At 42.8% G+C, this 13,097-nt stretch overlaps 1 protein-coding gene across 1 annotated transcript in view; it reads right to left on the bottom strand.

Moving 5' to 3' along the window:
- Nucleotides 1-2,885: 2,885 nt before the first annotated feature.
- Nucleotides 2,886-13,097, bottom strand: part of wnk2 (WNK lysine deficient protein kinase 2) — a gene marked incomplete at both ends in the record, with an annotated part of 28,396 nt that continues 18,184 nt past the window's right edge. The window contains 16 exons of the mRNA XM_079510727.1: nucleotides 2,886-2,981; nucleotides 3,496-3,818; nucleotides 4,041-4,085; nucleotides 5,465-5,563; nucleotides 7,157-7,372; nucleotides 7,610-7,842; nucleotides 7,931-8,514; nucleotides 8,634-8,698; nucleotides 8,840-8,897; nucleotides 9,087-9,943; nucleotides 10,381-10,542; nucleotides 11,083-11,125; nucleotides 11,942-12,112; nucleotides 12,225-12,341; nucleotides 12,436-12,598; nucleotides 12,732-12,781. Of these exons, the coding sequence (XP_079366853.1) occupies nucleotides 2,886-2,981; nucleotides 3,496-3,818; nucleotides 4,041-4,085; nucleotides 5,465-5,563; nucleotides 7,157-7,372; nucleotides 7,610-7,842; nucleotides 7,931-8,514; nucleotides 8,634-8,698; nucleotides 8,840-8,897; nucleotides 9,087-9,943; nucleotides 10,381-10,542; nucleotides 11,083-11,125; nucleotides 11,942-12,112; nucleotides 12,225-12,341; nucleotides 12,436-12,598; nucleotides 12,732-12,781 (3,282 nt within the window). The remainder of the gene's footprint in view (nucleotides 2,982-3,495; nucleotides 3,819-4,040; nucleotides 4,086-5,464; nucleotides 5,564-7,156; nucleotides 7,373-7,609; nucleotides 7,843-7,930; nucleotides 8,515-8,633; nucleotides 8,699-8,839; nucleotides 8,898-9,086; nucleotides 9,944-10,380; nucleotides 10,543-11,082; nucleotides 11,126-11,941; nucleotides 12,113-12,224; nucleotides 12,342-12,435; nucleotides 12,599-12,731; nucleotides 12,782-13,097) is intronic.

The following is a 13,097-nucleotide window of genomic DNA, read 5'->3' as shown; positions in this document are numbered from 1 at the left end:
ACACACACACACACACACACACACACACACACAAACTCTCAACTCAGATCCTCAGATAGGCTGTATTTACACAGAACCGAAGCCAACAGGACTGTTAAAACAACATGTATTTTCTCTTGTTAAAGGCACAGACTATAACAAAAGTACATGACAGAACAATTTAGTATCAAGCAAAAATGAGTTTATTGTTTCTGTCATCAAGTATGTACAGCTTGTGTGAAAGAGTGCTACTGACCGTGTCAGGAAAGTGCAGGGAGGCAAAAGCAAACATACAAGCTTTCCTTGCAAGCAATAAACAGATCAATGATGAGGCTAAGCTTAATTTATATTCCATCGTACCATGTAGTGTTGCTTTCCTAAAAGATCTGTTAATTTAAGCAACCAACACCATCGTTCTCTGTAGTAAATTAGACGTTACTGTTTAAAGCACATGGAGCTGCATAGCTGACATGTTTACATAAAACATCTGTATTTCGCGGAAGATACCCAGTGTTGGGTCTACAAAAGTTCAGTTTAATGAACCAAACTAGTTAAACACTGATATGAAAGGATTCATATTGTGACAAGCTAACTGCTGAAGTTCAAGACTATGAGTTGGAAAGTTGGCGTTTGGCTGTCAGAGATGACAGCACAGTGACTTGCACTGGAAACCATTCAGAGATTTAAATAGACACTAGCTGTCATCAAGTTAATTCTGCAGTAAACACAAACTTCACTGACTGGCTGCTCTATATGGCTCTGTCAAACAACGCAAGTCTTCAAGAAATGTCACCTCCATTCTTTTGCTGATTACCGGAAGGCATTAATGAATACACTACAATGGCTTTCAGAAGCAGTAAAGTAAAAGACATAAAAAGCAGCGGCTAGTCTATTAAGCAGCAGTAGTGTGGTACAGTAAATCACTGATGGTGATCTACTGGAGGCCATTCAAAATCTAAATATCTATCATATACCAACACAATCTTTGTTAAAAATCCTCTGCATTCAACCACTCATACTGCATTTTAATGGCATCACGAGCCAGATGACTCGTGTCTACTGCCCTTAGCCTATTACAACCCACACTGCACAAATAAGTTAAATAAACATAGTCAAACCTGTGTGGTTATTTAATGGTCACATTCTCCCAGCCAGGGCACCCATTCTGCACCAGTCTACACATGATGTTGACCCTCACCAACAATCACCTTCATAAACCCAAATTTAATCTCTTATAGAAAACACAAAGGCATCGGTATGTAAAGCTAAAGATTGTAGTAGAGGTATGGGGTTATCATGTTTTGGAGAAGACTCCTATCGAAACACCAACCTCTAAAGAATATTCGCAGGTAAACATTCAAGCTACCTTTTTGTAGTATGACACAGGCACTCGACATTAACCTTAACTCACCACATCAACCTATGCACAATACATATATCAGAAATTAATGTTCATGCAGGCTGTGTTGCGACTCAAGAAGGGCAGAAGCGCTGACGAGGTGAATGTTACAGCTTAAGTTAACAGAGGAAAACTCTCAGTAATGAATCATATTACATCACCATGGTTTTGGAAATGTTCACAAATCAATAATGGATATTCTAAAACAATAGCATCAGTTGATACTGTACAGTATATTGTTCAAGTTCAGTAGTCTGGTTCTTTTTAGTTACTACTGTATGTCAAACATGTTAACAGTAGATTAAACATGTCTGAATCCACATTCATTGTTCAAATCCTCTCATTTAGCCTACCTTGGAGGGCAAACCCATCAAACAGAAGGGCAACTGTCTGATTGTAACTGCTCTTCAGAAAACTAAACTGCAATTCAAGGCACTCTCACATGTTTTTTTTTTGTTTTACCTGAAGATAATGTTCAAGTTCTTTCGATTCCCTTAAGAAGATTTCAAGAGCTTGTGCGTGTCACTGCTAATGGAAAGGAAAGGAAACCTATCTTTGGGAGGAGAGAGCAGAGCGAAGCCTGATTTGTACTTTGTCATGTCGTGTGCCGAAAAAAGCAAATCTACAAGCTCACAATGCGTTGTGGATGTGACACATTGTGAGCTTTTAGATCAGCTATATTCAGCGCTTACAGTACATCAGGCTTAAAGCAGCTGGCCCTAATGCCCACAGAGACAAGGCTTCACAGTAAGGGTGTGATGGTGAATGGTTCGGTGTTACATTGAGAAACACAGCACCTTCGTATGGAATTTGCTAACTGTACAAACACAAGGGCTATGTACAGACTAATAGGAGTGTATACAATATATACACATGGGAGAATACATACATAATGGGCAATATGGGTCACACAAACATGAAAGATTTATATACAACCACTTAGAGAGTATAGGAAGAATGTATCAATGACTCAAGTTCAAGGAGCTGTAATGTACATACGGTATGCGCTTTCAAAGCACAATGGGCTAATAAAGCATCTCTTATATGAACTACTGCAGCACATCCATGCCGGTATTATGCTGCACACAAACGTTATGTACTGCATTTTACAGGATATGAGGCATGTCAATGCAAAGGAATCAAATAACATAAAACTCCAGAAACAAATCTGCTATATACAGAGGGCTACTATAAATATACATGCTGGTTAAATATATACAGCATATGCACTGTAGGTAGACTAGCACTATAATGAATGAGAATTCATTTTTGGTAAGACATGATGCTACTGGGGTTAGAGAGTTCTGGTTTTGGGGTCAGGGGGCTCGTAAGGTGGTCCTGGAGCAGGCGCAGGCACACCCCACGCTGAGGACAGAGCAGGGAAGGTAAAGACACCTGAAGCGAGGTCGGGCAGCAACCCGGGACACTGCGTCACGCAGACAGGCGAAGATGAGCCCCTGAACGGAGGAGGAGAAGGTAGTTCATAAGGAGGATGGAGCCTTGCGGGGGCCCTGGTCCTCGTCACCGACGAATGGCTCTCACTCATGGGCCATGACACGGAAAGACGGGGGCCCTTGTGGTCAGGCAGCGTCTTTGATGAGACCTGGAGAGTTGGACAATGTGGTGGCATATTAACCAAAAAGTTCAACTTTATGTCAATCATGTTTGCACACTGCCGCCGAATAGTTCGTCCGTATAACGTTTTTTTGGACCAGCTACGGTTTTATCCTATATAATGTTGCTGCTTCTTATATAATGATCCTTCCTGTTTGCGGAACGCGAGGATGGGATGAACCCAATATTTTATCTTTTAAAAGAGAAAGATCCAAAAAAATGATTTGCGTGCCTTTTTGGGGGGGGGGGGGGGGGGCAAAACAATATTTTTCTTTGCCACCTTTAGGGTTTAGAACAGTGGTTTCAGTAGTTCTAAAAAATAACAGATATACAGAACAAGCTCAAAACACGTCACTTAGTGCCACGCTGCGAGCTTGCATGTATAATTTTGGCATTGATTGTTTTGTCCTTTGGCATTATGCACTGGCTTCCCTCTGTACACACCGTATACATGAATTCTCTCCGTTATAAACATTACATAGACAAATCCTCATGAAACTCACCTCTGGAGCACCAGTCAGTCTTTCATGTGTTTGAAATGCTCCGTCGTCCCATAGTTGCTGTCGAATGAGGCTAAGAGAGTTAGAGTGTGGCATATGTGCGACAACAAGGACCTCTTGTGCCCAATTGTCCATCAGCCGTTGGAGGTCTTCGGTCAGACTAATTTCATTATGGCCTATCGTTGTACCAGAGAAGTTGGCCTTCTTGTTATTGCTGTTATTGGCCTGAGCTTGAGCCAGGCCCATCACTGGCTGGGGCGGAGGGGGTGTGGTGCCAGCTGGTGGCTGCTGTGGATGGTTGGAAGCTCCAGGTCCTGCCCCAGACCCTGGGAATACGCACGCACGCAAGCACACACGCACGCACGCACGCATGCACACACACACACACACACACACACACACACACACACACACACACACACACACACACACACACACACACACACACACACACACACACACACACACACACTTTGTGTTGGAACAGTTTCCCACATGAACTATGATTTCCAGTGAAGCTTTCATACAGTTGACTCTACTGTACGTACTGCTGCCACGCTCTTTACCGAGACACAGTCGCTTCAATGTCGACCCTGCGAAACACACACAATTACAATGTCATACAGTATATGGGCATTATGGGACAAATGTTACATGGCCAAAGGTTACTGTTCAATAGCTAGATGCAATGTCAAATGCAGCTGCTAAATTAGCTGGATGCAACGTCATCGGGAAGCATTAAGACCAAAGCGTTATGGGAAAGCAAGATGAGGTCAGTTTTCTAAAACAAAGCAATCTCCCTCATGCAGGTAGATCATACATTCAGGTCAATCTCCCTCATGCAGGTAGATCATACATTCAGGTCAATCTCCCTCATGCAGGTAGATCATACATTCAGGTCAATCTCCCTCATGCAGGTAGATCATACATTCAGGTCAATCTCCCTCATGCAGGTAGATCATACATTCAATCTCCCTCATGCAGGTAGATCATACATTCCATCAGTCTCCCTCATGCAGGTAGATCATACATTCCATCAATCTCCCTCATGCAGGTAGATCATACATTCCATCAGTCTCCCTCATGCAGGTAGATCATACATTCCATCAGTGTTGGGAACTTAAATCATGTCATAGATTGCACATTACTAATTACTTTTAATTAAAAGTAATAAGGTATGTTACAATATTGCAAGTGATGTGTTATATTAATTGTGTGGTACTTTGACAAAGCACCCTCTAAGGAAACACAAAATGACTAAGGAAGAGGGATTGCTACATGGAATAGAAAAGACGGCTACAAATGTTATTAATAATATTAAAATGCAATTTTAGCACATTAGATTATTCATGATAAACAACAAGTACACACACGCTGCAGCACCCTCTATCATTGGAGGCCCGCAATATACTGTATATGATTTATTTTGAAAACTGTAATTAAACTCCTCATAGTGGTAGAGTAATTGTCTTGTCATTTCAGTGCTTCACAAAACTTCACTAAAGATATGGTTAAATTCCATTTTGTTATGTAAAAGTACAACATTATATTACTTAATTGCTCATTACAGTAATATTATGACATAAAGCATTACTTATGTAATGCGTTACCCCCAACACTGCAGGGTACGATAAAAACACACATGTACATAGTAATACCAAGGTGCCAACCTTTGTAGCTCAGCCAAACCTTACTTATTCAAACCTTAGACTTCAGAAAGCGGGCATAATGTATGAGTTTGAAAAGTTTGAATTCTCCCAAGATCTGTTTAGTAAGGGGTTTGAATAAACAAGATTCTATTCTACGATCACGGCGATTCAAGGACAAAAAGACGCAAAGGGGTCACGTGACAGACACAAAATGAACATGAAAGAACTGAGGAAATGATGAGGCAAAGACAGATGTGATGACATTGATGACAAATGAAGAAATCAAAAAGGTGAGGGTACGGAGGATAATCTAGAATACAAACAGATGGACAGAGAAACAGGCCCACTGAGGAATCTAGCCCGGGGCTTGCTACTTGATTTATAGGTCACTCTCTCAGAGGGTTGAGGGCAATTAGGCCAGCCTGTAGAGTAAGAAGAAGAAGAAGAAGAAGGAGGAGGAGGAGAAGGAGAAGAAGAAAAAGAAGAGGTAAGAGGTGCACACTCCTCTTAATTTAGTCTTAACACGTTAAGCCCTATACTTCGTCATACAACGAATAGTGATAATAGCTGACCTACAAGCTCAAAATGTGTTGCATTGCAAATGCGTTGTGAGCTTTTAGCTGTTTTTGCTATTTTGAAAATATTTTAAAAAGTTTAAAAACCTATAGGTTAGGTGCCAGCTAAATGTGCAGGTCTTGGCTACAAAGGAGTTAATGACATGCCCAAAACAGGGATCCCAGTTTGAGTGGTTAAAACCATTTTGCTTGAGATTTATTACATTATTCATATAATTATGTATGGTTATTTAGGGTCAATTGTTCTTTGACTCATGATGACCAAACCTTTCAAACTATCGTACTAGTGGTAGGAGGAATGGATCCTCCCTAGTTTGGGAGAAGTGTTAATGTATCATTTGATTGCTTTTGCAACACTGCTAGCTAGAAGAAGAATATTACTATCTTGGAAGTCGCCAAATCCACCCTCTCACTCAATCTGGCTCAATGATGTGATGTACTTCTTAAACTTAAAATTCTCTCTCAGAGGAACCGTCGAAGGCTTCACTAAGGCATGGAGACCCTTTATAGAATACTTCAATATTCGTATCTCCCTGGATTAGACTGCTCGGTGTGACCCAAATATAGCGGACTGTGGATTTCAGAATGAACAGACAGTGCCTCTCTCACAAGTGTACAATACTCTGACTGTGATCCATGATGTGACCTGTGACCTGTGTTTTTACGTTTATTTTTTATTTGTATTTACTTTTGTCCTTTTTGTCCTTGTTTCGTTGGGGGAGTGTACGGTGTTTGTTGATTTAAAAAAAGAAAAGAAATGGGTGACTATGTGCAAATATTTGTTTGTCAGATGTGCTGGTTAATTAATTATTATTGTCCCCAATAAAAAACTATATATTAAAAAAAAAAAATAATAATATCATTTGATATGAACCTGCATAACCTGCTTATTTGTGGTTATGGTTTCTGCAGTCCACTATCATTAATTAAGTGAATATATTGATACTGTATGTTTGCTCTGTAGTGAGCAGTATAGCCAGATGTACCACCGCACACTAAGATCAAACTTAGCCTAGTGCCCCTTCTTACACATTAATACAATTAAAGTTTGTGTACCACACAAATTAGTAAAGAAATCCAAAACTGTTGTACAGTGGTAAGTCAGACAAGTCGATTTATTCAATTATAAAATATCAGTAATAAGTGAACACTTTTTTCAGTTGAAAATACATTATTTTTATCGAGTGACATCTATCGAAAGAAATAAAAAAGTAATGAATGAAGTAAATAAAACACTTTCAACCTGGCATCCATATTTTGGGCAGTGACATTTTCAGAGATTTATAGGGCTTAAGTGGTTATGGCTCTAGGCTCATATCAAAATACCAGAGAGAAAGTAATCACTAATATGTATACACTCGAATATAACTAAGTGATATATAGTGTGGTCATATGACTAAATAGATGACTCCTGGATTGTGTTAAGTGCGGTTAGGTTACCTTGCCCAGGCTGAGTGTGTGTGCCAGTGCCTTCTCCGTGCAGTCCACCGTAGATATTGTCCGATGACAAGGATCCTTTGAGGGAGCATGGCTGCTGGGTCTGAACAGAACCTGTGGCGGAGCTGGGGAGATGACTGGTGCCAGCTCGGTTGCGCTGTAAAGGGCAACCAGCTTTGGCGGGAGATCCGTTTAAACTCACTGTGGTTTCGAACACATCTATACAAACAAACATAGACACATGGAAACCACATTTGCATATATAAACACGCTCACACACACACACACACACACACACACACACACACACACACACACACACACACACACACACACACACACACACACACACACACACACACACGCATGCAAGCACGTGCACCGTCCCGCACACAAACACAAAGATTTGACACCTGTACTATACAGACTGTAAATATTCTGCTAACCAACACTCACTGGCTTTGCTGGAGTCACTGGTTTTGGTTGTGACATTTCTGAATTGCTGAACAAGGGGACTTAGGAGTTTGCCAGCCTTAAGTTTGTGCTTGCTGGACCTCCTCTTGCGGCCTGTAGGTGGTGCTGTGTGCGAGAGTCCCAGCCCAGGAGGCGGGGCTTTGCCCAGCTCAAGATAAAGCAGCTCCACTTCCCCGCGCTGATGGGCCTGCAGTTCAGAGATCTCTTTCAGATGTCTGAGGGAGGTAAAGTACACAACAAAACATTTAGCATGCAGACACAAGACAAGAAACAAAGAAAACCACAGCCACTGACAAAGCATACTTCTCTCTGAGTCTCTGCAATTCCTTCTTCATATCAGAGTCCTCCATCTCGGAATCGTTGTCACTGCTGGCATAACCTTGCAGGCCGCCGTGCCGGCTCGGTGAGTCCGAGCTCTGCACGCTGCTGCTTCTCCCTGAGCGACGGAGGAACGCCACTGCCCTCTTCATGAGGTCACTTCCTCTGCGGTCTGATCGGCCATGTCGAGACGGTGTCACGGGAGGCATTTTTGCGGGGCTGCTGTCAGCCCCCGAGTCCGACGAGAGGAAGCGGCTGTGGACAGTGACGTCCGCAGGGATAGACGGGGAGGTCGCAGCGCAGGGCAGGGAACCCCGCTTGGCCAGGGAGGGGGGTGTGTCCAGGTAGAAATCTGGTGGGGCGGAGTAGCGGCTGACTTGTGTCCTCAGCGTGATGTCATCCTCGGTGCTGACCACAGAGAAGCGTCCAATGGTCTTGGAGGCGGCCATGGCCTCTGTCTGCCCATAGTCCCTGATGTAAACTGCAGGATGCACAGGTGAGGCAGCGCTGCTCCAGCTTCTTTGCTTCACATCTCTTCTGGCAGTCACGTCAGGGGCAGCCGAGATGAGCTACCCATGACAGAACGTCAAAATGCATTCATTATTAGTATTACTCTGAGCAACGCTTTATGTGGCTACAGGTGAGATGCCATTTCCGTAACATGCGATGGAAAATATTCTCACTATACCTTAAATCGGCCTCTTGTTCCTGAGCAGGAAGACGAGTGGGGGAAGTGCCTCCTTGACATGGAAGCTGCAAAGAGATTTCCACAAGATTGAGCACTGCAGCATCACAGTATTGAACCAACAAATAAAACAGATTTATAACAAGCTAAGGGAAACATCAACTTCACTCTAGAGGGCTGTTAGAGCGATTAGTGCATGCTGTACATACCACACACAGCTGAGTCACTGAGTGTGCTCAAACTATCCATTCTCTCTGGAATTTGAGGCTATAGAAAATGACAAAATGAGACAAGAAAGTAAAGAAGATGGGAAAACATGAAGCAAAGACAGTTAATGGCTGTTAACAGTGTGGTCATTCCTGGTACGTACGTTGTCATCAGAAATCTGTCCCAAAGGTTGCTGAGTGTTTGCATAAATGTCTGACTTTGGAGTTAAATTAATGGTTCTATATTTACCAGCTGCTCTCCTGTCCTGTAGCGTCCCTCGCCAATAGGGCCTGGCGTGCTGTTTCCTGACCCCAGCAAGGCGCTATCTGGACCGGGGGGAGACTGGATATATTCAGTTCCCGAGCCGGGTGTTTCTGCAGCGGTGCCTGATGGATACATGGGCGCATATTCCTGGTACAGAAGATTCCTCAGCTTCTCGTCCAGAGACTTTATGGTGCTGTCTACAAAGCCAGCTCTGGCCAACCGTCCCTCTCCATCGGACTCACTGGGCCCCATGGCATGCTGGGACGGTGCCGGGCTCTGGGGCAGAGAGCATACTTTGGCGCTGCCCACGCTCGAAAAAGGCTGCTGGAGAACCACTTGCTGCTGTGAGTGATCTCCACGGGAACCAGACTGGTAGGAGACGGACAGAGGCTCTCTGGCCGCTACGGACTCCTGGAGGGGAAGAGGAGTAAGGGCAGCCGCAGCCTGGGCACCGATCACATCCAGGGACAAGGGCATGACCAATGGGCAGCAGGGCACCTCCTCTACCATGGAGGCAGCACACGCTATATCTGCCATCTGCTGAACAGCATGCATGACAGAGACGGGATGAGCCACCTGCGACTCGTCCAGAGACATGGTATTGCGCAGGGCTAAGGGGGCCATTGGTGGAGCACTGGCTGGTTGGGCCGGCAGCACGCTGGGCTGCATGAAGCTACTGATAGGATCAATTGACACGAGCGTGGGCGGTGCAGAGGCAGGAGGAGACAGAATGGCCAGGAGGAGAGGGTCTGTGTTGGACATGACAGGAGGACTACAGAATCCATAGGCCTCATAGTTGAAACCCCCACTTCCACCAGACATTGTGGAGGATGACTCCTCTTCTGAGTGGAGGGCAAACAAAAGACTTGATCAGAATAATACTCAATACATTCATGAATTCATGGATTCATAGATTCATAGATCCATAGATTCATGTATTCACAGATTCAAGGAACAAAACAAAACCACAGTTTAGTGTAACATAAAAATGCAAAATTTCAACTTCATTCAGAACATCATTTTAAAATGTCAGATCTTTGTTCATTTAGCTGCCACCAGCTGGCGCTATTGGACTATTGTGCTTACTGTAAATGGTAGTCTAGAACAGCTGTTCCCAAACCTTTTTGGCCATGCACCCCCTGTTACCTCCCGACCTAGCTGGGTGAACTTGTATGGGTCTTCCCTATTTCACTAGTTCCAAAGCAAAGGTCTAATTTCTCCTTTGGGTCGGGAGCTAAAAGGTTTGGGAACCACTGGTCTAGATTAGAAGTAAAGTCACCTCTGGCTGTAGCTGGCCCTGCAGTGCCACTGTCAGCAGGCTGGACAGTAGCCGCACTCCCAGGTGACTGCGTGGCTGTGCCATCAGATGGAGTCTCCTGGCTGGATGTGGGAGTCTCCTCCACGGGACAGATAATGAACCACCTCCTTCCAGTATGAAGAACTGCAAGAGAAGAGAAGAGAAGAGAAGAGAAGAGAAGAGAAGAGAAGAGAAGAGAAGAGAAGAGAAGAGAAGAGAAGAGAAGAGAAGAGAAGAGAAGAGAAGAGAAGAGAAGAGAAGAGAAGAGAAGAGAAGAGAAGAGAAGAGAAGAGAAGAGAAGAGAAGAGAAGAGAAGAGAAGAGAAGAGAAGAGAAGAGAAGAGAGAAGACAGAAGACAGAAGACAGAAGAGAGAAGAGAGAAGAGAGAAGAGAGAAAAGAGAAAAGAGAAGAGAAGAGAGCGTCACTTAAAGGGTATGAAAAGAACCGTTGTAGTCACACGTACTGTACATCTTAAAAAGGTGCTGGGTTGAGAAACATCACGGGTAAAAGAAAAAAGAAGCCTGCACACACAGCAAAAAGTTTACTATTTTAAGACATTTAATTGCAGCACCATGTGAGAATGTGCGCAGGTTTCTGTACTTTTTTTATATTACTTTTTATACTTAAAACAAGACATTAAAAATAAACCTGTGTGGCCCACAGAAGAAGGGAAAGTAATTTACCATTCTGCTGATATACAGGTTGTGGTGCTCCATTCTGCTGACTCTGCACAGAGAGAACAAGAACAGATGTCGCTGTCGCTGTCCCATTTTGTTGAATTGTATCTCTTGAGTCTGTTTACGGTAATCTTGAGTACATCTATTCCTCTATTACCTGCATCTGCATTAAATGCATTTGTACCTACACGTCACAAATGTGTGAGGTCTATAGACAGCACAGTATAGTAATTGTCTGCAACAGTGTGTGTGTGTGTGTGTGTGTGTGTGTGTGTGTGTGTGTGTGTGTGTGTGTGTGTGTGTGTGTGTGTGTGTGTGTGTGTGTGTGTGTGTGTGTGTGTGTGTGTGTGTACGTGTGTGTACGTGTGTGTGTGTGTGTGTGTGTGTGTGTGTGTGACAGTTCCCATTAACATAGTTATTTAAATGTTTCAGTGTGCATGGGAAAAAGTGTTTTTGATCATTTGACAATAACTGGCTTTCAACATTTTTGGGAAGGTCCTATTAAAAATAAAAAGGTTCTAATTACATGTATCTCTTCTGCACTAAGGGGCTCTACAAAAGCAGAAGTTGAACTTTATGCTACTTTTCCTCACAGACTCCTCCGACAGGACTCAGGATGGCTGCAGAATGTGATTTCCGTCTGTGCACACATACCCGGTACTTTTTTGCAGTTTCTCAAAATTCTCTACCTGAATCTGTATACACATGTATATTGTACCGGTATATGTGTTCTATTTTTCAATGTATATTGTGTATATATATATTTAAAGATTTATCTGAATTTGAATGCATATTGGGGTATGCATACGTATGTGTTCATATACTGTATGCATTTACGTTCATGTTTGAGTTAAGCAGGCATTACCTCTCCCACTAGTCCTTCAGAAGTAAGGCCTTTCTGGGGACTGGTCCCCAGAATAGTGCCCATCTCACCCTCCATGTCCTCATTTAACATGTCTTCAGCTTTGTCCATAATGTCTTTCAACTGGTCAATGAAGATCTCCTTCTCAATGGGAAGAATAAATCCATTCTCTACCTGTAGTCAATTATTGTATCATATGTAGCAGCATTAATACCACCACAATCACTACATGTCAAGAAATACTTTAGGTGAGAAAACAACAGCAACCGTTATGTCATGACCTTACCATATAAGTGGCGATTTCCTCTGGAGCATCACAGTCCAGATCAAACTTGAATGTCACCATTTTGTGGTTGTGGGTTTCCAGCTGGCATTCCACCATTTTATCGCCCGTGTTGCTAACCTGTAAGGGGAGGGAATTCGATTGTTGGCTAAACATGACCAACATGTCCAAACAAATGTCAAACTACACAAAAATATAAATGGTCATAACTCACATTAAGGATACTCAGTTTGGGTTTGCTGGTCTTTTCTTGTCGTGAACGTGTGCGTGCTGACTTGCGATGATGTTTCCTGGGTTTTCCATCCACTTTCCCCGCACTAGCGAAACTGTCGTAACCATCACTTGTATCCTTACCAGAGGCCACGTCAGAATTGAGACTATAATGGAATGTTAACAAATAACAACACACATAACTTTTAGTCTTTTTTGCTCTAATGTAGGTGTGGTAAAAGTAGAGAGCAGAGGTACAGCATTCAACACTTGGATGACTGTCAATCACTGTTCACGCACCTGTCATAGGCATAGTTGGGTAATAGTGTTGGTTTCTCCTGAATCACATCCTAAAGAGTGAAATAAGTAAATAACAGAAAGTAAGAAAACAGCTCATTAAAGTTAATTTAATGATTGTTAAAACACTATTTGTGCTATTTGTGTATGTCAATAAGGTGTTTGTGTGTAGATGGGGAATATGATACAGTATATTTCACTGGAAATAACCCTAAGTAACATTTCTGGTACATTTCTGTATTAATCAAAATATAGAAGAGATATTTTAAAAAGAAAAACATATGTGGCTATCATACTGTCACATGCCAACTTACTGTAAACACAACTGAAAAGCCTCGAGACCACAACAGTGTATATAAAATATCACTA

This window comes from Electrona antarctica, assembly GCF_951216825.1.
Source record: "Electrona antarctica genome assembly, chromosome: 9".
Taxonomy (NCBI): domain Eukaryota; kingdom Metazoa; phylum Chordata; class Actinopteri; order Myctophiformes; family Myctophidae; genus Electrona; species Electrona antarctica.
Note: the sequence above shows the minus strand (reverse complement) of the source record. Positions and strands in the feature narration are given on the sequence as shown.